At 40.9% G+C, this 26,454-nt stretch overlaps 1 protein-coding gene across 1 annotated transcript in view; it reads right to left on the bottom strand.

Moving 5' to 3' along the window:
* NPSR1 (neuropeptide S receptor 1) overlaps positions 1-26,454 on the bottom strand; it is a 387,050-nt gene that overhangs the window by 280,945 nt on the left and 79,651 nt on the right. Inside the window, exon 2 of the mRNA XM_082259924.1 lies at positions 3,962-4,103. Within this exon, the coding sequence (XP_082116050.1) occupies positions 3,962-4,103 (142 nt within the window). The remainder of the gene's footprint in view (positions 1-3,961; positions 4,104-26,454) is intronic.

Raw genomic sequence — 26,454 nt, 5'->3', positions numbered from 1 at the left:
TCAATATTTTGTGTGGCCACCATTATTTTCCAGCACTGCCTTTAACCCTCTTGGGCATGGAGTTCACCAGAGCTTCACAGGTTGTCACTGGAGTCTTCTTCCACTCCTCCATGACGAGATCACGGAGCTGGTGGATTTTTGAGATCTTACGCTCCTCCACCTTCCATTTGAGGATGCCCCACAGATGCTCAATAGGGTTTGGGTCTAGGGACATACTTGGCCAGTCCATCACCTTTACCCTCAGCTTCTTTAGCAAGGTAGTGGTCCTCTTGGAGGTGTGTTTGGGGTCGTTATTATGTTGGAATACTGCCCTGCGGCCCAGTCTCCGAAGGGGGGGGGGATCATGCTCTGCTTCAGTATGTCACAGTACATGTTGACATTCATGGTTCCCTCAATGAATTGTAGCTCCCCAGTTCCAGAAGCACTCATACAGCCCCAGACCATGACACTCCCACCACAATGCTTGACTGTAGGCAAGAAACACTTGTCCTTGTACTCCTCACCTGGTTGCCGCCACACATGCTTGACACCATCTGAACCATATAAGTTTATCTTGGTCTCATCAGACCACAGGACATGGTTCCAGTAATCCATGTGCTTAGTTCAGCAAACTGTTTGCTGGCTTCCTTGTACATCATCTTTAGAAGAGGCTTCCTTGTCGGACGACAGCCAAGCAGACAATTAGATGCAGTGTGCGGCATATGGCAATCTTCTTATAGCCTATGCCATCTTTATGTAGAGCAACAATTCTTTTTTCAGATCCTCAGAGAGTTCTTTGTCATGAGGTGCCATGTTGAACCTCCAGTGACCAGCATGAGAAAGTTAGAGCGATAACATCACATTTAACACACCTGGGGGGGAAAATGGCTAATTGGGCTCAATTTTTACTTGGGGGTGTACTCACTTTTGTTGTCAGCGGTTTAGACATTAATGGCTGTATGTTGAGTTATTTTGAGGGGACAGCAAATTTACACTGTTAGACAAGCTGTACACTTATTACTTTTCATTGTAGCAAAGTGTAATTTCTTCAGTGTTGTCACATGAAAAGATATAATAAAATATTTACAAAAATGTGAGAAGTGTACTCACTTTTGTGAGATACTTTATATATATGAACAAAGCAGCAACTGTACTGTTTTGACCATCCCTGCTCTTCATCAAGCTGTGAGTGACTCTAAAATAACATATTCCTACCTATATACCCACATGGAAGGGTTTAACCAGACAGGTGTATCCCCAGCAGACATTCCTTCCTGAATTAACCCTATCAGTGTACTATATACAAATTCTACTTCTTAAAATGGTTCCCATAGTTTGTTTCAACAATACAATTAAGGGAACCATTGTGAGTAGTAAAATTTGTATATAGTACACTGAAGGGGTTAATTTAGGAAGGAGTGGCTGTTGGGGATACAGCTGTGTGGTTACACCCTTCCATGTGGGTATATAGGTACAGTAGGAATATGTTTTTTAAGAGTTACACACAGCTTGATGAAGAGCAGGGATGCTTGAAACTGTACAGTTGCTGCTTTGTTCAATATTTGTATGGATGATTGGTATTCACAGTAAACTTTTTAACTGAGGATCATGTCCCCTCTATTCTTTTTCTTGGAATTGGTAGTTAATTGGGTGTCCTCTCTATGATTTATAGTGATTGGATATATATATATATATATATATATATATATATATATATATATATATATATATGTACTGTATATACCTATACATACACATGCGAGAACCTACAATTTCTTAGATTTCAAGTTCACTGCTTAGCCCTATTTGAAATGATCTAAACAGGAGTAAAAGAGCAGTTTTGTTAAGCACATTTCATAAGTTACATAGATTTTGATGCACAGAATAAGAAAACTTCAATGAGATTTGAAAAAGAACATTGATCAAAATTAGAGAAAACTTTCACATATCTCCCAGTTATTGGTTTTAATCTGGCACTTTGTGCTAATTTCTTTAATTATCTGACAAACCCTATATAACTGGCAGCCTATCTTTCCAGTTTTCATTGACTTTGCAAAATGGTGAGCCGTTCTAAAGTGACTGAAACCACCAGGTTGTCCAGATGAAGGCCAAAGGGATGACATTTTGAGCCATAGCAAGAGATGTTTGTAGTTTCAAATCTGTGATTTCTAGAATATTGCATCTTTACAACATCACAAACTAATTCAAGTCTCCCAAGAAGGCTGGTCATCCACGAAAGACAACTGCAAGGAAGGACAGGATAATGCAGAGAATCTCAATGGGCTATCGGTTCATTACTGCAGCTGTGATTGCTTGCCAGTTCAGTGCTAAACAGAGTAAGGATCTGTCTTGTCATACAGTGTCCGCAGTGACCAAACCTCTCATTAGCAGAAAGAATCAAAAGGCTAGACTAACCGTTGTGTGGACAGAGGAGAACTGGTCCAAAGTTCACTTTTGTGATGAAAGCAAGTTTAATTTATTTGGGTTTGATGGGAAACATGTTCATCATCAAACTGGGGAAAGACAGTTAATCCAAAGTGTGTATAGAAGTCAGTGAAAGGTGGACGGGAAAGCGTCATGGTTTGGGTGATGTTTTCTTTAGCAGGATTGCTTATAATGCTACATGACAGAGTGAATGCAAATGTTTATCAGAACCTTCTTCGACATGCGGTTCCTTACCAGATTGCATCTTATTCGCATGTGGTGGTTTGATGTTAGTTTTATTAATTTATCCACTGGTGTATGGAGAAGTTCTTTCTGTCCAATTTTCCATCATGGACTTTTAATTGGACTATGACCACCTCTATTGTATTATATTTATCTACATTGGCACTGCCCTTTTTTGTTTTGATGTGCTATGTATGGTGTGTAATCTTGCCATTTTGTGCTGGCTGCCTTTGTTTTTAGTTAAAAGCAACTTTTGTTCTGAGCGCAGATATATTGCTTTTTATTAACATGTGGTTCCTTACCTCCGTTCATCACCCAATCAGCCAGCAATTTTCATGCACGATAAAGCCCCTTGTCACACAACAAAACAGGTAAAGCAGTTCCTTGAAGCTGAAAACATTGAAATAATGAAATGGCCAGCCCAGAGTCCTGATCTAAACCAAATAGAAAACCTCTGGAAATCCTTAGATGACAAAGTTATGGCCAAGAAACCCCCTACAGTCCCCAAAGAAGAGTGGAACAAAATCACACCAGGGTAGTGTGAGAGACTAGTGATGTCCTGAGGCCACAGATGAGCTGAAGTCATTCAAAGCAAGGGCCTGCAACCTTGCTCCTAATAGTTGATTGTTATAACCTTCAGAAATTTTAGCTGTAATTTTTCTCTGTGCTACATTCATTGCTGTTCTCTAATTGTAATCTTTGTGTTTTCTACAAAATAAAGTTTTTTTGTTGAAGCGTCTTGGTCGTTTTGAAAAACACTGTTCTATTAGCATGGCATGTCCACAACAAACATTCCATCAAATGTTGAGCAATGAAGATTACATTATTTCTAAAAAAAATCAAGTGTTCCTAAATTGCTCTCTAACTTTGATCTCCCGTGTATATAAATAAATATATATATATATATATATATATATATATATATATATATATATATATATATACACATTGTATGTGAATGGAAGTTCAAGACTGCATTTCACTACCTTCACTGAATGCATGTTCCACCTGCTGAATTTTTAACTCTGCAGATGTGTGTTCCTTTACTGCTTCTGCTGTTTCTTGAATATTTTTCTGTCAGTCATCAAACCTCCAGTCATCAGTGGGGCAGTCTGACATGAAAAAGCAAAGCCGTATTCTTCTACCAAAATGGGTGCCTTCACATAGAGACAATTTGCAGAACAAGGAATGGCAAGGTCCTCTTAAGGATTTGTGTAAGAGGTAGTAACATTTTGAATACATATTAAATGAGAGACATACCAACAGCGAAATAACTGCATTGAAATGTACTGTTTTATAAAATGTATGTTTCTACCTGTAATGGCAAGCTGTATAACAAAAAATGTCATTCGAGATTTCCTCTTCCGAACCCTCTCCTTCGTTGTTAAGTACAAGACCACTGAATTTCCAATTATGATGATGACAAATAAAATCCAAAGTGTAATTAACTGTTCCGTCTAAATAAAACAAAAATTAACAAAAAAAAAAAAAAAAAACGTTACTTGATATAATATTACCAGCTAGAGTAGGAGTTTATTAAATAAGAGCATTACAAAAATACTAACATATGAAGCATCTCAATTTTTAAAAAATGTTCTTGTTTTAAGCTTTAAATCAATCATCTTTTTTGTAATACAACCCCTGGCAAAAAGTATGGAATAACACACTTGGAAAATGTGCTGTAATTGTTTAATTGTGTAGAAAAAAATTAATTACAGACATGCCTCAAAACTATTGGTTTTAATAAACACTTATAAAAACACAAAACAGACTGCAGTAAATTGCAACTGTTTTTTCAGATCGAGCAGAGGAAAAAAAATTCTGAGGAAAATATTATGGAATCATGAAAAAAAAAAACACTACAGTACACCACTAGTAACTAGTACTTTGTTGCACCACCTCTAGCTTTTATAACAGCTTGAATACTCTGAGGCATGGATTTAATGATCAAAAACAGTATTTCCCATTGATTTGGCTCCAACTTTTTCCTATTGCAGTTGCCAGATCAGCTTTGCAGGTTGGAGCCTTGTCATGGACCATTTTCTTTTCATTTCCACCATCGATTTTCACTTAAATTGAGGTCCGAACTATTTGTAGGCCATGCCATTGACATTATACAGCGTATTTCTTTCTTGAAGGAAAGTTTTCGTGGCTTTTGCCCTAAGGCAAGATGCATTATCATCCTGAAAAATGATGTCATCATCACCAAACATCCTTTCAATTGATGCAACAAGAAAAGTGTCAAAAATCTCAATATAAACTTTGCATTTATTGAAGGTTTAATGACTGTCATCTCCCCCGAACCTTTACCTGACATGCAACCCCATATCATCAATGATTGTGGAAATTTAAATGTTTTCTTCAGGCAGTTGTCTTCATTGGAACAGCACCAAACAAAAGTTCTAGCATCTTCCATACTGCCCAATGCAAATTTGTGATTCATTACTGAATATCCCTTTCAACCAGTCATTCACAATCCATGGCTTCTTTTCTTTAGACCACTGTAACCTTGTTTTTTTTTTTCTGTTAATGATGGTTTTCGTTTGGCTTTTCTGTATGCAAATCCCATTTCCTTTAAGCAATGTCTTACAGTTTGGTCACAGACATTGACTCCAGTTTCTGACCATTTGTTCCTCGTTTGTTTTGTTGTGCATTTTCTGTTTTCAAGGCATATTGCTTTAAGTTTTCAATCCTGACGCTTTGATGTCTTCTTTGGTGTACCAGCACGCTTCCCTTTAACAACCTTCCCATTTGATTTGTACTTGGTCCAGATTTTAGACACAGCTGACTGGGAACAACCAACATCTTATGCAACATTCTGTTAGGATTTACCTTCTTGAAGAAGTTTTTTAATCCTCTCCTTTGTTTCAACTGATATCTCTAGTGCAGGAGCCATGATTCATGTCAATAAGGTTGGTGCAACAGCTCACCAAGGTGTGCGAGCATTCTTTTTTAACTGCAGACTAATAATTATACTGCAGTATATATCAGTGCATTACTGCCCATTTAACGCAGTATACAGTATATCAATGCATTACTGCATGTTTAAGGCAGTAAATATCAGTGCATTACTGCACCTTTTAACACAGTATATATCAGTTTCCTGACCTGCCGGGCTGCATGCTCATATAAGGGTCTGGTATAGATTTTGGGTAGGGCTCCATTCAAATGTTTTTTTTAATTTGGCGTGGGGTTCCTCTAAAAATCCACACCAGACCTGAAGTGCCTAGTATGGACTGGGGGGGGGGGGGGGGGGGGAACCTCACGCTGTTTTTTTCCCATGTTTTTAAAATTGACTGCATTTTTTTAAAGCGGGCTTCCCTGCTGTTAGCAGGGAAGCCCGCTGACAGCTGATAAGTCATCCATGGTTAAGGACGCGGAGGCCGGCTTTCCGACTCGCTGCTTAGCAACCAGCACGGTCAAAAAACAGCCTGGGGGTTCCCCGACCCCAGGCTGTTTTTGACAAATCCCAGTTTGCTCCTTAACAACCAGCTCAATGCCGAAAATTATCACATTAAAAATTGCGATAACTACTGATAAATCTACGAAATACCGTACAGGAAATTCTTAGTGAATTAAACTTTCACAACTTATTTACTGGATGCGATATTTTACCACATTTTATTTGCCATTTTTGTAACTCTCAGTGAATCTACCCAAAATATTTCAAGAGAGCAAAGCTCAACTACTCTATTCTAATGGCAACAGAGCCAGAAAACTACTGACTAGAAGAATCAAAACCCAACAATATACAGTTAAAACCTGTAACCAGATCCAACCCATTCAAAACCATAAAAATCCTCAGGACATAGCAAATACCTTCAGCACCTAATATGGGTCCCTAAATAACCTGAAGCGTGATCAAACTGTCCCACAACCATCTGCTGAAGCAATTATCACATTCGTAAAAAAAAAAAAAAACTTAATTATCCAAGTTATCGAATTCTCAACTGGCCCAAATGAATGCTTTATTTTATGACCATGAAAATGATAGAACCATATTCTCCCAACCTAACAATATGTTTCCATACCTAGATGAATTGCCTGGTAAATGCTATAAACTATACAAAAATACTCTCAATCTCTATTGAGATACAGCAACCTATGCCTCTTTCCCTTCAGAAATGCCAAGTGCTATTGTTGCCACAATTCCTAAACCAGGAAAGGAACAAGTTCTACCCCAGAATGTTTTTATCTATTTATTTTTTAAACACAGATAGTAAAATGTATGCAAAAATCCCTGCTTCTTGTCTAATAGATATATTTCCTTATTTAATACATCTTGAACAAACCAGGTTTACTAAAAACAGAAATGCCAATGATGCCAAGATAAGAATTGTCAGTATTAAACATCAATCAGTGAATCACAAAACACCTTCTCTGCTCCTTGTATTAAAAATAGAGAGAACTGATTTTAAAGCTGACCTCTGGACATGAAACTTTTAATGTAAAATATTTCTCAATAGCTGCAAAGGATATGCATCCACTTATTTGTGCACCACATGCCTTTACAAACCCAGATAATCACTTGTAAAAGTAGAAGTGGCTGTACTGAGAGTAGAACTGTGTGGGAGTCTCAGCGGGTCTACCCACTATAGGCTGCCTGTAGAGAGGTAGAAAGGAGCAGATACAAGACCAGTCACCCTGCACAAGGAGAGAGAGAGCTAAAGTGAATTGACATTATAACATGAAACTCCTCCACAGAGGCAAAGTGAAGGAGTTATTTTATTGTGGATAATTGCACAGATCTGGAAGAAATGCACAAAAAAACCCGCCAAGAATCAAGTAATAATGTACATGTCTTTTGCATTTTGACAATATTTACTTCTCTGGGAGTTCGATATTAATAGGGATAAAATACATAAAATATAATAAATGTGGTGTTAAAGTACTTTACTTAAACTGTATTTTAACAAATGCAGGATCAATACAATTAAAACTATTATTTTATTGATCCCTACTGATACTTGTAGTAGCAAACTAACAGAAATACATTGGGACCCTGCCTGGGGTAAACCATTTATAAACACAAACATTTTTTTTTTTTAAACATATTTTTGCATGCAATTTTTTTATTTCAGTAACACATCACAGGCACTTACAGATATCGTAGTAAAAACATTTCACCTGCCTATAGTTTGTCAAAAGTCAAAGTGATCTTAACACACTAAAATATTTTTTCACCTGTCTACTATAGTTTAAACTGTAGTCCATTAGCTAGAAAACATTTAAATCATTGACAAGCCAATTATATTAATACTCTGTTATTGACCCCAGAACAATTATATGATATATTTATTATATTATATTATATTATATTATATTATATTATATAGGAGCCTACATGTGATAATATTCTAAAGCTAAACAAAATTGTTGGATCACCAAGAACATGAAAATGGAAAATTGTAGCATGAATCTTGTAGCGGTTGGCACACCATATTACTATGATTACACTACCTACATAATTTTTCAGTGTGCTAAACTTTCTTCATTATTTCAAAAAACACAAGATGCAAATTTGTTCAAGTAATAATAAAGATCAGTTATATATCAGTTACATATAAACTTTGCTATTATCCAACATGTTTAAAAAAAAAGAAAAATGGTTGGTGGGCATAGTCAGAAATAACTGAGATTTGCATATCTTTAAAGCTTTTGTTGAATGTCTAGCACTGCCAAAACCATTTCTTTCAACTGGCTGCAATGCCTACGGTGAAATGATTATGGAAATAAAAATAGATGCAGAAGAATATTTTAAGCCATGCATGATGTGCCAGAAGCCAATAAAGCTAGTTATTGTGTGGTCCAGTATTGTTCCTTTTTATAATTCTGAACATTAAAGTGCATGTTACCCCAACATTTCATATGTCTAACATATCTTTGCAGGGTTGATTTACTAAAACTGGAGAGTGCAAAATCGGGTGCAGCAGTGCGTGGTAGCCAACCAGCTTCTAACTACAGCTTGCTCAATAAGGCTTTGGCAAAAAATAAAAAGCCTGGAAGTTGATTGGATTTTATGCAGAGCTGCACTAGATTTTGCACTCTCCGATTTTAGTAAATCAATCCCTATGTCTCCATGTACTTGCATTAAATAATATCATCTTTGCATTGCTTCCTTTATATGAAAAAGTATGGTCCTTCCAGTCCCCCTGCATTCCAATTTCAAACTGACCACATCAGGGCCTAGAAGCACATCCATTCCAGTGTGGCCAGTTTTCTGGCTGTGCTAGGTGCACAGCCTGACTGTCCTGCAATGGTCAGAACTGCTAGCAAGCCATCGAGTACAGCCGTTCACTGGAAATATCAGTATACTGCTGTTCTCTGCCTCTTGCAGTTTCCATCCCCACTCAAGCTGCTTTTTCTAAGCCTCCCCCCAGCATCACAAGGAGTCTCCACCCACAGCTCTTTAAGCCCCTTGTGTAGCTGAGAACAGAGGTCATGTGATCACTTATAAAAAATCTTTCATTTGAAGCACATCATTCACCTTAGTGATATCAACTAGCTCCCAGTAAATCCTAAAAATAAATATTTAAAAGTGCGCTCATAATATACCTTCCCCCATCCCCATCATCAAGCCCTTTACCCCAATCTTTCTTTGAGGATCGATAATACAACTAATAATATAAGAGTCTCTCCCTTCATGCCATGGTACTGTGTGTAATTCTGGACTCTGACCTGTCCATTCAACCCCAAAACCAATCACCATCCATATCATGCATAGCACCTTTTAAACCAACAAAACCACTAAGAATGAGTATATATATATCAAATAGTTCCTATAAATAATGTATTCAAAATGCTACAGAAGATCAACAATAAAAAACTGTGCAAAAAAAAAGTGCAAAGAAAATGTGCAAAAAAACATTCTTAGTCCAAATAGTCCCATAGACCATACAATATCTGTGCAATCAAATGAGAAACTGAAAAAAATAAGTACTTTCTCCAAACTTCAATATCTTCAGAAGTGCAAAACACCACCACAGTGCCCTTCACCACCCCCTGTGAGTATTCTCTCACCTGATACTGTGGACCCCACTAATATGTACTCGAACATTCAAATTGTCAGGGTGTTCGACCATTTTTTCAGCCCGCTGAATACTCCACAATGCGCTGCACCACTGCACAGTGCGTTGAAAGCCTTGATTGGCTGAAGCAATAAAAGCCTTGCCCAATCAGGGCACATAGCACTGTCAGAGCCATGATTGGACACTGTCATGATGATTCTCTGCAATCATGGCTCATTGCTTTTAGTCACACCCCATACTATATAAATATCCTTCCCATAGCAGCCATTTGCAGTGTGATATTGACATGGGGAGAGATAGAACAGGGCTCTGTTTATTGCTACTAGGGAGTTAGTGTGCTATAGTGTGCTATTGTGATTCTATTGTGAGTATAAAGTATCAGTTTAGTGTGAATATAGTAATAGTGCATCACGAGTGTAGTGCAACCATTCATTTTTACCAGTTTTCAGTTACCTTGTCAGTTTATTGTGTCAGGGCAGGTTTAGTGTGGTCTATTGCAGTGTGTCAGTGTAGAGTGTCAGGGCAGTGATACTGGACTATATTGTAGTGCGTCAGGATACTTTTACTGCAGTATATGGCAGTGTGTTATGGCACAGTTACTGCAGTATAGTTAAATGTGTTAGTGCACGTTTACTGCGATAGATTGCAGTGCGTTAGTGAATGTTTACTGCAGTAAATTGCAGTGCATTAGTACATGTTTACTACAGTTTAATGAAGTGTGTTAGTGCACATTTACTGCGGTATATTGCAGCGCGTTAGTGCACGTTTACTGCAGTATAGTTACGAGTGTTAGTGCATGTTTACTGTCGTATATTGCAATGCATTACTGCACATTTACTGCAGTAAAATGTATTGCGTTAATGCACGGTTACTGCAGTATAATGATGTGCGTTAGTGCATGTTTATTACAGTATATTGCAGTGCATTAGTGAGTGTTTACTGCGGTATATTGCAGTGCATTTGTGTGTGTTTACTGCAGTATACATATGTGCATCAGTGCACATTTACTGTAGTAAATTGCAGTGCGTTAGTGCACGGTTACTGCAGTATAGTGATGTGTGTTAGTGCATGCTTATCGCAGTATATTTCAGTGCATTAGTACGCGTATACTGCGGTATATTGCAGTGCGTTAGTGCACGTTTATTGCAGTATAATTACATGCATTAGTGCACGTTTATCGCAGTAAATTGCAGTGTCTTAGTGCAGGGCTCAAAATTTCAAGTCATGAGCTACTAGCCAGGCCTTAAGAGTTACTCACCACTTGTTGCCCCACCCAAACCCTACCCTGCTCCGCCCCTAAACACGCCCTCATAAAATATCTCATAAAATTACACTGTTAAATGTTTTATTCAGAATTAAGTTACAAAAAAATATTAACAGCAACAACAACAACTTTAGAGTGCCCACAGCGTGCCCCCCTAAATGAAGAGTGACCACAGCTTGCCTACTTTCAATGCAGAGTGACCACAGTGTGCCCCCTTTCAAAGCAGAGTGACCACAGTGTGCCCCCTTTCAATGCAGAGTGCCCATAGTGTGCCCCCTTTCAATGCAGAGTGCCCACAACGTGCCCCCTTCAATGCAAAGTGCCCACAGCATGCCCCCTTCAATGCAGAATGCCCACAGTGTGCCCCCTTTCAATGCAGAGTGCCCACAGTGTGCCCCCTTTCAATGCAGAGTGCCCACAGCGTGCTCCCTTTCAATGCAGAGTGCCCACAGCGTGCTCCCTTTCAATGCAGAGTGCCCACAGCGTGCCCCCTTTCAATGCAGAGTGCCCACAGCATGTCCCCTTTCAATGTAGAGTGACCACAGTGTGCCCCCTTTCAATGCAGAGTGCCCACAGTGTGCCCCCTTTCAATGCAGAGTGCCCACAGCGTGCCCCTTTAAATGCAGAGAGACCAGTGTGCACTTACCTGATGCAGCGGTGGCTTCTCCTCAATCCTCCGCGTCTCTCCTCCTCCTCCTTGGCCAATGGCAATTATTTGCCTTTCGGACAATCAGGAAACGGGTCTCGGACCCGCTTCCTGATTGGCCAGGAGGAGGATCAGGAGGAGGATCCGTGTGACAATAGCGAATAGTCATTCGCTATTGTCACACAATGGGTGGGCTCAGGGCACACTGCTCTGCTCCCCGGGTCCACCCTTTTCTTACAGCACACCCCTTACTCGCCCTCCTCATCATTCCACTTGCGAAATGCGAGCAGGCGAGTGGAATTTTTGAGGGCTGTCTTAGTGCACATTTACCACAGTATATTGCAGTGTGTTAGTGCACGTTTACCACAGTATATTGCAATGCTTTAGTGCACGTTTACAGCAGTGTATTGCTGTACGTTAGTGCATGTTTGCTGCAGTATAGTGAAGTGTGTTAGTTCATGTTTACAGCAGTATATTGCAGTGCATTAGTGCACATTTACTACAGTATAGTGAAGTGCATTAATGTACATTTACTACAGTATGTTGAAGTGCATCAGGGCACATTTAATGCAGTATATTGAGGTGCGTCAGTGCAGTTTTACTGCAGTATATTGTAGCGTGTCAGTGGAGTGTGTCTGTGTAGTGAGTGTTGAACTTAAAGTGCACCAAACACCACTTTCCATTGATTAAAGTGCATCTCCATACATATTTCCCCATCTCTATTACATTTCATTAACAAGTCCCCCCCCCCCTCCCATCCTGTCTGGGAGGCCAACAAGGAGAGACAGATGATCCCATGGCACTGTGTGGGGGCCAGCAGCATCTGTGTCCACAGGCAAAGGTGAATGTGGTCCGTCCTCAGGTAGGGCATCATTTCCTCTATTTAGTGATGTGGTCCATGCTATCCAGCCACAGCATGCAGAGGAGGTGGTGGACTGGCTTAGTAAACCCTCTTCATCCTCCATCACCCAAGCAGAGACTAGTGCGCAGTCCACTGCAGCTGCCAGAGGGGCTTTTTCTGCCTTCTTGTCCACAGCTACTCCAACCATAGCCCCAGCATCAGGCATAGAAGAGTCAGCTGAGGTATTTGAACACAGTGTCAACCAATTGCTCCTTGACTATGCACAGTCATTACATGATTCAGATGTTGGTTCTGAGGTTGAGGAAGGTAGGAACATGAGCCTACAGATAGGGGAGAACACTGGTAAACAACAAATTTGCAATCGTGTTCCTCCAGTCGCAGCGTATTGGCATGTTGGCTCCAGTGATGATGAGGATGGAGGAGATGATGATGAGGTCACTGACATGACTTGGGTGCTGGATAGAGCAGAGGAGGAAAGTGAGGGTGAGGAACAAACCCAATGAGGCAGCCATCATGGTAGAGTAGAGATTAGCCACCCTATTACATCAGATAGTGGAGCTGTTATCTCCCGCCCCATTTTCCACAGCCCAGCTGTCTGGGTCTTTTTTTTTAGCACATGCGCAGCCGATCATACTTTTGTAATTTGCAAACTTTGTCTCAAGCAGATCAAACACGGCAAAAACACCAGCCATTTCGGTGCCACATGCTTGACAAGCCATTTAGACTTCCACCACTCAGCCAGTTGGCAAGAGTACCTGAAAGCCACACAGAAGGGATGCAATTCTACTCCTTCTCACTCCTCACCTTTCCGGTCTACCCCGTCTATATCTCATGACCTCTCAGAAGCCTCAACGAGTACCTGTGTCAGTATTGCACAACAACAGGCTCATGTCGACTCAGCTTTTTTTCCCCACGCACATGGCTTCTGATAAAGGATGCATGCACTGTACTTTCACCATTTAAGGAGGCGACAAGGATGGTGATAAGTGACAATGCATGCAACAGTGACACATACCCTGTTGCTGGAGCAGGCTCTGCAAGGCATTATGGACTGGGCACTTGAGGGACAGCAGCCGGAGGAAGCGGAGGACATCCTTTTCTTTCAAGGCCTGCTTTTTGCAGGCACCATTCTTGGGATGCCACAGAACACATAAGATGAGAGGGAGTAAACTATTAACTCTTAAGAGATCGTTTTCCATCCCCAGAACCCTTGGGAGTAGTACATGGCCAAGAGGAGGCAGTTCCAGAGACTGTAACCCTCAGTGATCATCTGTTCATGCCACCGCAAACTTGCGGTGCATGGACTCCCTCATTTTTCAAAGCCTGCAAAAGGACCCAAGAAAACGTGGCATCAAAGAGAAGGATCACTATTGGTTGGCAACCCTCCTTAACCACTGTTATAAGGGGAAAGTCTCAGAACTCATCCTGTCCCCACAGAGGGAGCAGAGAATTAAAAATCTTGAGGAAACTTTAAAAAGGAGTTTATCTAATGCTTTTCCCGACCCTGGTAGGTTACAGTGTCGTGGAAAACATAGTTTTGAGGCTTCTGTTGGTCAAGAGAGGAGTGGTGGAGAAGGGGGCCACCTCAGTGATGCATTTCAATTTTTTTTTACTCCTTGGTGCCCAGCGCTGTCAGCTTTCAAATCCCATCGGCAGCGTCTTCATCATATGGTGGGAGATTATCTAGGGGCGAAAATAGACATGGAGAGCTGTCCACTCAGTTGATGATCCACTGGGTTACTGGGTCATGAGAATAGACCACCGGCCAAAAATGTCAAGTATGCAAATGAGCTGCTGACATTTTTATAAAATTAATCAGTCTTGGATTAGCAGCAGTTATCAAGCCCCTGATGCCGATGTCGCTGATAAGGTGTTTTCTGGATCTGGAATCTTTGAAAGATTGTCTAGGCTGCCTACCTTTGTGGGTGTTGATTGCATCTGTATGAATATTTTTGGTGTAGGTTTCATGGGAACAATTAACACCCAACAGACAGTTTGACAGGTGCATATCATTTAAATTTTTGACAGCAAGGCCAGTTCTTGCTTTCATCAAGAGTACCTCTTCGGGGGTTACGATGTGAAGGCATCACAGACACCCAAAGACCAACTTTTCAACCACTGTTTGGCCAGGGCAAATAATTTCCATTTTTGATAGCAAGGCCAATTCTTGCTTTCATCAAGAGTACCTCTATAGGGTTATAGTGTGAAGGCACCACCAACACCCAAAGCCCAATTTTCCACACCTGTTGCTTCTATCCAAAGTCTGCAAAAGAGACACCAGAATTTATCTAAAAAATCTCTAATCTTGTTCCGAGAGCACTCAATTGTGGCCTCATCATTTAGACTGGCTCCCCAACTTGTTTATAAAGTAAAAAAGCTTTCAGGTAAAATGCCATCTTCCAGAACAGCCCTTGAGAGATGGAGCTCCTCCCACTGGACAGGAAACACATTGCCACTAGCTCTTTAAAAGGTGGTCCCTCAGGCATCTGGTCAGTTTTTTGTTTTTCCTCTGACCGGAGGAGACATGTTGCCGATCAGGTGCCCACCTCCCCTACTCCAGTAGCTTCAGGTTGAGGAGAGCCTTCAGTGAGTAAGGAGGATGCCCCTAATATTACTGACCCAGATTCCTCCCAATCTGATTCAGGACAGGAGGAGGGTGAGAGAGATGCCTCCAAGTCTACCAGGTCCAGGCTTTCCTTGGAGGAAGTGGATGAACTGCTAGGAGCAATCTATGATACCTTAAAGATTAAGGAGGAAAAAGCTCTACTCTTGAGACGTGACATGATCTGCCAGGGGTCAAATAAAAAGAATCCCAAGGTATTCCCAGAAAATGCCTTTCTTCCCAAGTAGCCTCAAGAGAAGGTTTGCTTTGATGATGACCCGAAGTCAATCTGGAACCAAAACTGCCCAAAACCGGACGCCCCCTTAGCAAAAGAATTAAAGCACTTCAATATGGCCTTTGAGGACATGTTGGAGAAAAAAGTTTGTTGGACGATTCCGCTGGGAGAAGGATTTTCCAAAAAAAGTCTTGGTGAAGAGGAGCAACCAGACTAAAAGGTGGACTTCCGGGGTGCACACGTTTATCACGCTCACACTGAGGGCAGCTCTTGCAGGCAGAAGCGAAGTCCCACTGACAGTCAGAAACAGGAAAAGAAGGCATCACTGAGTGTAGCCAATATAATGTTATTACATGACACAAGCATAGACTTCCCTCATGTAAGTCTATGCTTGTGTCATGTAATTAAGTTATATTGGCTACACTCAGCGGTGCCTTAATTTCCTTTTTTTGAGGACATGGGTCACTTGGGGGACCTAATGGACAAAAGAGGTGGCGTAAGACATCATGGGATACATGTATGGCCAATCTGAGGCCAGCACTAGCTATGACCTATGTAGCTAGAAATTTTGAGTTCTGGTTAAAACAGCTGAAAGAGCATCTGATGGCTGGTACCCCCAGGGAGGAATTGCTAAGCAGTAGCCTTTATTGTGTACTCCTCGGCTGAGTTAGTGAAGCTATGAGCTAGAGCGGCTTCTCTATCTGTAGCAGCCAGGAAAGCACTCTGGCTCAAAACCTGGCTGGGGGATACAGCTTCCAAACTACGCCTACGCAGTGTTCCTTTTTTGGGTAATCTTCTCTTCAGTGTAGAATTGGACGAAGCCCTAGAGCGTATAGCCAACAGGAAGAAAACTTTCCCAGTAAGAAAGAAGTCCTTTCCTAAAAAATGTTTTCATCCCTACAGGGGACAAACCAGAGAACCTGACAGGGAGGAGCTGAGAAAGCTACAAGGGAAGGTCAAGGCAAACCTGCTCTTTAACCCTCCTGGCCAAAATACCAAATTGCAGTGATGCCAGGTACAGAGTGGGAGGAAGATTATAGAAAATCCTTCCCCAGTGGCAGAAACTAACCTCCAACAATTTAGTTAGGGGGTAGTTAAAAGAGGTTATGCCCCAGGCCTTGCCACAATTCCTGGGGGAATTAGTAGACCAAAAAGTCCTAATACTGTACCAGTGACAAAACAGGAAGAAGGAAGGGGTTTCTATTCGCATGCATTTTTGGTGCAGAAACCCTCAGGCAGATACCGCCTGATTCTTAATCAACGACCATTAAACGCAGTCATACGGTCCAAAAATGTCAGTATGGAGTCAATTTGCTTGGTCAGGAACTTATTCTAGAGGAATTTTTTTATGGCAATGTTAGATTTAAAGGATGCCTAGTTACTTATCCCCATCAGAGAATGCTCCCAGAGATGTCCTCTTCTGGCAGTAAAAATGGGGGAAAAGATCTACCATTTTCAAAGCAGAGCCTTACCCTTTGACCTCTTCTCGGCCCATGAGGATCTTTAATAAAAATCTTGGCAGAGGCCCTAGCGCCCTTAAGGCTTCAGTCCATAACAATTATTCCATACTTGGGCGATCTGCTGTTTATAGCACCAACAAGAGAAAAACTCTTGGAAGACCTGAAGGTTGCACAGCAGTGGTTATCTCATTTAGGATGGGTCGTCGATGTAGAGAAGTTGAACCTCTCTCCCTCTCAAGAACTCCTGTTACTGGGTTACACTATCCACTCCAAAGAAGAGAGGATTGTGCTCCCAGAAGAAAAAAATAAAAGCATTGGACAAAGGACAGCACAGATGCAGACCAATCTCCCAGTCTTGATTAGAGAAGTAATATCCATCTTATGGCTCATGACAGCATCCATTCTGGTGGCCCATTGGGCCAGGTTTCACCAAAGACGCTTCAAACTTTCCTCCTACAAAACCTGGGGAAAAAAGGTTTAGAGGACAAGGTTTACGAAGCGTCTTATGGTAGCGGGGAGGCCAGGCTAATCTATGTGAGGGACTGCTGTGGGCCTTTCCAATCTTCCTCAGTCTGACTACAGATGCCAGCAGTCAGGGATGGGGGGCCCATTTGAAAAGACATTGGGCGCAGGGAGTCCGGTCTCAACAAGAGAGACACAGCTCTTCCAACTGCAAGGAACTCAAGGCTGCAGCCAGAGGAATTGTGGCCTTTCAGGATCAACTCAGGGGCCAGTATGTACAGGTCAGATTGGACAATATAACATTCATAATGTACCTGAACAAACAGGTTGGACCAAGAGCAGTACCCTGATAAATATAGCACAGTAGATCTTTTCCTGGGCATAAAATAATTTATGAGTCTCTCTCAGTGATCCACCTTAAGGGGATACAGAACAGTCTAGCCGACTTCCTGAGCAGACAGCTAATCTCACAAGAGGGATGGTCTCTTGAGCCAGGTATATTTATGGTAATGGTATCCAGGTGGGGCCTTCCAGAGATTGATTTGTTTTCTAACAGGTCAAACTCCAAACTACAGAGTTTTTTCTCACTAAATCCAGGGGATCAACCAGTGGTGGTTGATGCTCTCCAGAACGCATGGGCCAGCCATCTACTGTCTGGAGAAGTCTAGCTGGAAGTGATCTTCATGGAAGAATTTCAGCCAAAAAGCAATACCTCCGACATGCTCTGACATGCAAACACGCCTAAGCAACTAAAATTTGCACAAAAAAAGGAATTAGGGTGCAGAAAAATGTCAGCAGGTGCTCTAAACTGATGAGTCAAATATGAAGTATTTGGTTGTAGCAGGAGGCAGTTTGCTCGCTGAAGGGCTGGAGACCGGTACACTATTGAGTTTCTGCAGGCAACAGTGAAGCATGGTAGCGGTTCTTGCAAGTTTGAGACTTCATTTCTGCAAATGGAGTTGGAGATTTGGTGAGGTTCAGTGGGGTCCTCAATGCTGAGAAATACAAGCAGCTAGTTATCCATCATGCTATACCAACAAACAGGGGGGCATGTGATTAGCCCCAAAAGTATTCTGCAGCAGGACAATGACCCCAAACATACAGCCAATGTCATTAAGAACTATCTTCAGCATAAAGAAGAACAAGGAGTCTTGGAAATGATGGTTTGGCCCCCACAATGTCCGATCTCAACATCATTTAGTCTGTCTGGGATTGCATGAAGAGACAGAAGGATTTGAGGCAGCCTACATTCATAGAAGATCTGTAGTTAGTTCTCCAAGATGTTTGGAACAACCTATCTGCTAAGTTCCTTCAAAAATTTTGTGCAAGGGTACCTAGAAGAATTGATGCTGTTTTGAAGGCAAAGGGTGGTCACACCAAATATTGATTTGACTTGGATTTCTCTTCTGTTCATTAACTCTTTTTTTTCTCAGTTTCTTAATTGGTAAAAATAGACAGTTAATACTTTTATTTCTGAAATCATTCAACTACTTTTGTACAGTAGTATGTGTGTGTGTGTATGTATATATATATATATATATATATATACATACTGTATATACAGTATATAGTGGCAGGTCGAGCCCATGCCACTGGTTAAAATGGGGGTTTGGAACAGGTTTTGCAGGAAACTGGCACAATAATGATGCAAGTGTGTTCTGGGTTTATGTTAGAGACAGAGTTAGAGGTCAGGGGCCCCATCCTCCTTAAGCAGCCATTATACATTTGATTTTCACTCATGGAATCATATTTTTTTTTTTTTTTTAATGCATCACTCATCCTTTATTTTCTGGTTCAGTTTCTTAAATACAATATGTTATCAGGACATGATCGAGCAATGTTTATAGCATTACATAAAATAGAAATGTCCATCCATATAAAGACCTACCGTTTACTTGTCACTAGTAAAGACAAACCCACCTTCATAGACTTGTTATGAACATGCTTTTGTCACCTTTAGTTACACCTACTAGTAAGTCATACAAATCTCTTTAGAGTTTATCTCTGTGGTTTTTTTTTTTTTTATACACATTTTTATTGGTTTTAAATATAACATACAAAACTAGAGAACGGTAATACGTTACAAATCTTTAAATAAACTACAATTCGTGCTGAAAAGTACAAGTAAGAACAGTTAAGGTCGCCATACATTGTATGTGAGGTGGCAGAAACAGCAGAGAACATCATTAAGCAATGCAGGGAAGTTCAACAGACATATATTGAAGGAGATTCTACTAACTGAGCTTTTAGGGCAGGAGCCCATATGCTACAAGAACAGGCAGGGGATTGAGGACCCAAAACATAACTCGTGACTTACTAGAAATAGCCCCAGTTGATGACCAACCAGTAAATATATAGTTGTAAGAGTTGTGAAAGTTGTGAAGAACCACCGAATGGGGTTGTTAGGTTAGCTTCATTTTTCTATATCCCGAGGTACACGGCATCTTGTCGCTCGTTTGACCCCCTCCACTTGGGCACCCCTATGAGGAACTATACTGTGCCCAAGGGCAGGGGGGAAGAGGAACAGAAGGGCTCCTCTAGTAATGGTAATAAAAAGAAAATTAAAAAAATGAAGGAAAAGATTAGGAGGAGGGGGTATTGACCACCAAACGCTCAATCCAACTGATCCAAGGTTGCCATTGTTGAGTTGTGCGTGGTACAGAACGGTTTTTAAGAGGCAGGGTGCGTTCAAACGTGTAATGCGTGTTGGTGAGGTCAATAACTCTTTAAGTTGTCGGAGGGAGTTCTTGTTTCCAGGCTTGTGTATTATTGAGCCTGGCTGCTAGCATGATATGTATCATGGTATGTCTTAAGGGCTTGGGAACTGTCCTATCCCTATTGATAATATTGCCAATCCAGGATTGGGCGTAATAGAAATATGTGTAACTTCAGACATAATTGTGAAGATGGCCTTCCAGTAATTCTGGAGATGTGGGCATTGCCATAGAATGTGAAAGAGATTGCCATAGTTTCCGCATAGTCCAAGATAGGGGTCCAAGATAGATTCATGGTGATAAAAGGCCAGAGAGTGTCTAATAGCCAGGAGGACTCCTTTACGTTTCTTTTTCCCAGAAGCCACAAAGATATTGGGGAAGTGCTTGTGGCTGCACTTTGGGGGTGCAGATTGGGAAAAGTGTGTCTCCTGTATGCAGATGATATCTCCCTGGAGAGAGTTGGCAGTGGACCATAAGAAGGCACGTTTTGCGGGGTGGTTTAGCCCCCTTGCATTCAATGACACAAGTTTAAAGGACATGGTATCTTGTGAATAACAAAATAAGTGAAAGAGTCTTCCTATGTGGGTTGCGAGTAGAACAAGGTCTCCTTAGTGAGGTGAGATCTCTTAGGAAGTAATAACTGTTAATTGAGATTAATGGTTACCTTGATTGCTGAGGTGATGCCGGATGAGAACGCTCACACTGAGACAGGTGTAAGTTTTCAAATTTAGGGATATTGTTCTTACAAGGTAGGTCACCGGTGGTCACTTGGGGTCCTCGGGTCCAGACGTAGCGGTCTACAGATGCGATGTAGAAAACAAAAAGAAAAACAAAACAGAGCAACACTGGAAAAAAAGAAGATAAAAACAGAGAACAGTTAAATATGGTGGTAAACGTGGACACCAAATTGTGTAAAACAATCAGCAAGAGGAATCCTGTTGTAGGCTTGCTGATAATGAAGTGGGGGTACTCCACCTAGGGTGGACAGAAAGTTCTTGGATAAGGGTAGGTATAGATTAGTAGCCCAGCCGGACTAATGTATGTTGAGGAGGGGAAGCGCTGGATTTCATGGGTGGAATTTTTGCCTCATGGGCCCTTGTTGTTGTCTGGAGCGAGGGGAGGGAGACTGCCTAGGCACATCATGGAATCCTTTGGGGGGCTCTGGTATAATGCCCCAGGAGTGGAGTAGTTTCATACCACCTTCAATGGTTGATATGGTATGGGGGATCCCATTGTAGGTGACAAGCAAGGTTGCGGGGTGACGCCATTTATAGGTAATTTTGTGGTTAAAGAGAGCCTTGGTCAAGGTCTTCAATTGCCTCCTGTAGTGTGTGCTGGGACAGGTTGGCGTATAGCTGTATATCTGTATATGGAGCAGGCAGTGTGCCTAATCTTCTGGACACTTGTAAGATTTTTTTCTTTAGCAGGATAGAAATGTATGCGAAGTAACACATCCCTGGGGACAGAGTCCTCTAAGTGATGCGGTCTGGGAAGCCTGTGAATCCTGTCAATGGTCAATTCGATAGGGGTAAATTCTGGTACCAACATGGTGGATGCATACTGTTGCAATTCAGCAGGTTGAACAGATTCAGGAATGCCTCTCATTTTAATGTTATTGCGGTGAGATCGATCCTCAATACCGGCTAATTTATGTTTGATCCACATATTATCATCTCTCTGATCATTGTAGGCATCTATTAGATCATTCACTGTTTCTGTGCATTCCTCCCTTTTGTTTTCTATATGGGACACCCTGTTACCCTTTTGTTTCATATCACAGGTAAATTTTTGGATGATAGAGGTAAGATTAGCCATTAGGGAGGATTGAAAAGTTATTCGCATGTTTTTCATTGTGGTGTCAAGCACAGGTTGACCAGTGGTGGGAAAGGCAGCAATAGAAGACTGTAATGCTGACATAGATTGCATAGAAGGTAATGGAGTACTCACTGCAGGGTCTGCCAGGTCCTCCGGATCCAGCCGCATGCGGGTTTTTGCAGGGCTACATGTGACCGGCGTCGCAGGAGAGGAATCCGGTGATGAGGTGGGTGACAGGTCCCCCGATGCAAGGGGAACCGCATCAGGCAGATCCGTGTAGGCCGCGGCGTTGGAGCAGTCTGCAGGCGCAGCGGCGCCATCTTGGGTTCTCCCTGGATGTGAGGGAAGCTTGGAAAAGAAGGCCATAAGTTTCGTAGGGCCCCTCTCCTCCTTTCTTTTGTGGGTAGACATCTCCTCTGGTGGTCAGGGAGGTATGTGGAGCAGGATGTAGTGCTAGATCGGCTTGTGCTTCCCTGATGCTGGTGGATTCTACGGCCGGCTACCGAGAGCTCTCAGCTTATGCAGCCATTCAGCTCGAGTGCAAGCCACGTCCCCCACTCATGGTATCATATTAATTAAGTTATTCTCTACATATTTATAATGAAGAATCAGCTATAATGTAATATGTTCGAATGGAAATCCAAGCATTTTTTCACAAAATAAAAATTATATATTGACCCATCTGTGAGTTTAATAGTTTCCTTAGAAGGTTCCACATTGCCTGTTCTCAAATGCCATTTATCCACTGTTTAGAAAAATAATGATGGATGAAGAAACCATTAGGCAGAGTAATTCTTAATTCAGCATTTTGGCAGAATTGCATCTAAAGACATGGTAGACTCAATAAGCATGATTGGAATGGCACACCCACCATTCCAGCTTGGAGAATACAAACCTATCTTGAATTAAGAGCAATCAAGGTTTTTTTTTGCTGATAGATACCTTATGCAGTATTTCTGGCCAAAGTCAACATGTTTTGGGGCATACGAAATCCTCTTCTAGTAGAAGTTGATATACATAATATTTGATATCTCTGATAAAGGAAATTTTATATGCCTCAAAATGGCTTTCCATGAGCAGGAACTACAAATATACCTAACCAAAGTTTCAGTTAGTTCAAATTACATTTCAAGAACTTCATGTCACACAGATAATCAACCAAGCACAATGGATTACTTACACTACCTCAAGACAGAATGCCATTCTTACTTTTTTATATTTAATGATCTAAATGCTGCCTTAACCACTTAAGCCCCGGAAGATTTTACCCCCTTCCTGACCAGGGGGTATTTTGCGATTCGGCACTGCGTGACTTTAATGGACAATTGCGCGGTCGTGCGACGCTGTACCTAAACTAATTTGACGTCCTTTTTTTCCCACAAACAGAGCTTTCTTTTGGTGGTATTTGATCACCTGTGCGATTTTTTGATCATGCGCTATAAACAAAAAAAGAGCGTCAATTTTGAAAAAATAGCAATATTTTTCACTTTTTTTAATGAAATTCCCCCCAAAAAAAAGTAAAAATCTAATTTTTTTTTTACATCTTCGGCCAATTTGTTTTATGCTACATATGTTTGGTAAAAAAAATTGCAAAAAGTGTATTTTGATTGGTTTGCGCAAAAGTTATCGCGTTTACTAACAAAGGGAAAGATTTTTGTCATTTTTGTTGTTTTTTTTTTAACGCGTAATGGCGGCGATCTGCGATTTTTTTTGCGGGACTGCGACATTTGGGCGGACAGATCGGACCCTTGACTGACATTTTTGACACTTTTGGGGTTACCAGTGACATTTCTACAATAATCAGTGCTATACATATGCACTGTTACTGTAAAATTACACTGGCAGTGAAGGGGTTAACTTTTTTGAGAGGGAGGGGCTGTGTGTGTCCCTAGGGGCGTGATTCTAACTGTGATTGGCTGTGGCTTGGGCTGTAGGAACAATGATCAACGGTCCTACATAGTAGAACCGTGTGATCACTGTTTCTACACAGGGGAGAATGACAGGCGGCTTGTTTACACTAGCTGCCTGACTTTCTCCCTCTGCAGCGGCGATCGCAGAGTGACCGCCGGACATCGGGTCCGCCGGTCACACGCGCGGGGGGGGTCCGTGACCACGCGGGAGTGGGTGCGCGCCTCCGGGGGCGCGCGCTCGCTCCCTAGACCCTCACAGGCTAGCGACGTAGATCTACGTCACTTTGCCTGTGAGGGGCTGACTGCAGACGTAAATCGTTGTTAGGCAGTCAGCAAGTGGTTAATGTCCCCGTAAGCTTCTCAAAGTGGAACTACACTGCATCTGAGCACCACAAACCAAAAATGATATGGAGTTAATTTCTGAAATTCAAAGCAAACGTGCCCATCCCATCCAGCCATGTCTCCATACTTTATTTTGCTGAGTTCACTTTGAAAAACACCCCCTAGCATTTCTACTATCAGCCATCTTGAGTAAGGGCAGATGATTCATGTAGCATTTATTTCCTTGAATATATCTGCTCTTAGCTGTCTTAGCTAAACAAAAAAAAAACCCTCCTCTCTTCCTGAAAACTCCTGGGATTTATGACAAGTTTGCCTACTCCAGGATACCAGGAAGTGACTGAAGAAATGTAAACAAAGTTTAAACAAGTAAATATGATATACATTCATATTTATTTACTAATGCTAGCTATCTAATGATTATAAATAGTCAATGTTGTTAAGAGCATGCAATTGCAGTTTAAGTAATTTAAACTGTAAGACAAAATTACCATGTCATCTTACTTTTCTGTAAAATAAATTAAAGCAATGATACAAGCTTCCTTTCTGCACTTCTAATAATGTTATTAAACATAATTCCAACAGCTTTTACCACATTAATTGCCTTCAGCTAATCAGCAATTTTAGTACAAGACATGTAAAAAGAAGCTAGTGTTTACCAGATAAGACTGCTAAGTACTTGATCAAATATTTAATCTTTCAACTTGTAGCATCCCAATTCAGCCTTATGCAACAAAATATTCTAAACAAAACAGCTGAAGGCAAGACAGAAAAATGAAATGAATTTATTTTAAGGAAATAGTTGAACCAACATCACCTATGTGGCATTTACAGGGATAGATAATCAGTTTTGTTCCCCATCTATAAATCCCTTATAGACCATGGCAATATATACACTTTCAGGGGTAAATTTAAATTAAGTAACTTCACTTTATTGTGACTTCACTTTTTCACATGTTTACAGCACTATCAGCACTTTTGGAGTATTTAATTTAAATGGCAACGCTTCATATACTGGGACTTGATTGCACATTACGGACTTTTGAATATTATGTTTATATTGTGATTTATTTGCACATCTTGGATTTTTTCACATTTTTGATACATTCACAGTTTTCATTTATTTAATTTATTTATTACTCACTTTTTTGTATTTATATTTTTGGCACTGCACAGTTGTAAGATTTACATTTATTTATTCATATATTTATTGGTTGTTTCATCAATTGCGCAGCATTTTTTGGTAGATTATAATTGCACTTGGAGTGCTTGCAGCAGTTAACTTCAATCTGGTTGCTCGTGGGATTTTTTATTACACTTTCAGGGGTTAATAAGGGATTAAATATAGAAAACTAGAAAACATTTATATAGGATAATTACGCAATATATGAATACCTTCTTTTATGCCCCCCCGGAGTTTTTATATATAATTTTTAAGGATATTATCCTAATTCTACTATTATCACTAATAACTGTGGGTATGTCCCCATCTTCACAAAGTTTAGGCTACCCCCTGCTTGTTTCCCTTGCCCTAGCATAAAGCCTTCCTGTTGATTGATTTGATTGATACATAAGAACTGCCTCATCTATATCTACAAACGATGTGTTATTTTAACTATAAACGTTTGATATATGTATACTAAACTGTATTATATATTTCTTGTAAAGAATCTTCTGTATACATGATATTAAGCTCCTGAGACAGTGTGATCAGCACAAAACATGTCAGGCTGACTGTACCCCCAAATACAGGACACGACACCACTCTGTTGGACGCCCATCCTCGTTTTCTTACGATAACTCTTATCTCAGGGAACCCAGGTTTAAAACAATTCTAGGGCATATGTATCCAACACTGAGGACGTCAGTCAATATTGGAAAAATTGCTTGAACTTTTATTATTTTTCTACCATTATTATTTGTTTTTAACGAATTTGTAATAAAACGTATAATTTTAGAGAAACTTAGCATGTTCTGAGGTTGTTTTGTACCACCAAAGTCCATTTCTTTTGCGCACTTTGACTATTTATGGCATAGGATGAGGCACAGGTCTACACTGTAGTGTCCACAGCCCCGCACTATAGTGACATATAATATGATATGACTTTGATTGACAGAAGTGGGAGCCAATGGCGCCACCCTGCTGTCTCAGCCATTGAAGAGGGGAGTCTTGGGCAGCTGAGACACTCTTGCAACATCGCTGGATAGTGATGGGCTCAGGTAAGTATTAGGGGGGCTGAAGGGGGCTGCTCCACACAGAGGGTTTTTATTTATAGAATGCATTAAGATGAAAAAACCTTCTGCCTTTACAATCCCTTTAAAGTGAACTGAAAGTCAAAGTTATACATTTTCAGATTGAGCCCTGCTGTGCAATAGCTTTGAAGTTTTTGAATACTAGAGTAGTTTAAAACTATAAATATGAACTGAATGTAAATACTCTTCAATCCCTATTTAAAATTCTCTTCTGTCAT

The sequence above is a fragment of the Pelophylax lessonae genome (genome assembly GCF_965119305.1).
Source record: "Pelophylax lessonae genome assembly, chromosome: 5".
Lineage (NCBI taxonomy): Eukaryota > Metazoa > Chordata > Amphibia > Anura > Ranidae > Pelophylax > Pelophylax lessonae.
The sequence above is the reverse complement of the archived record's forward strand: the minus strand, read 5'-3'. Positions and strand labels throughout refer to the sequence as shown.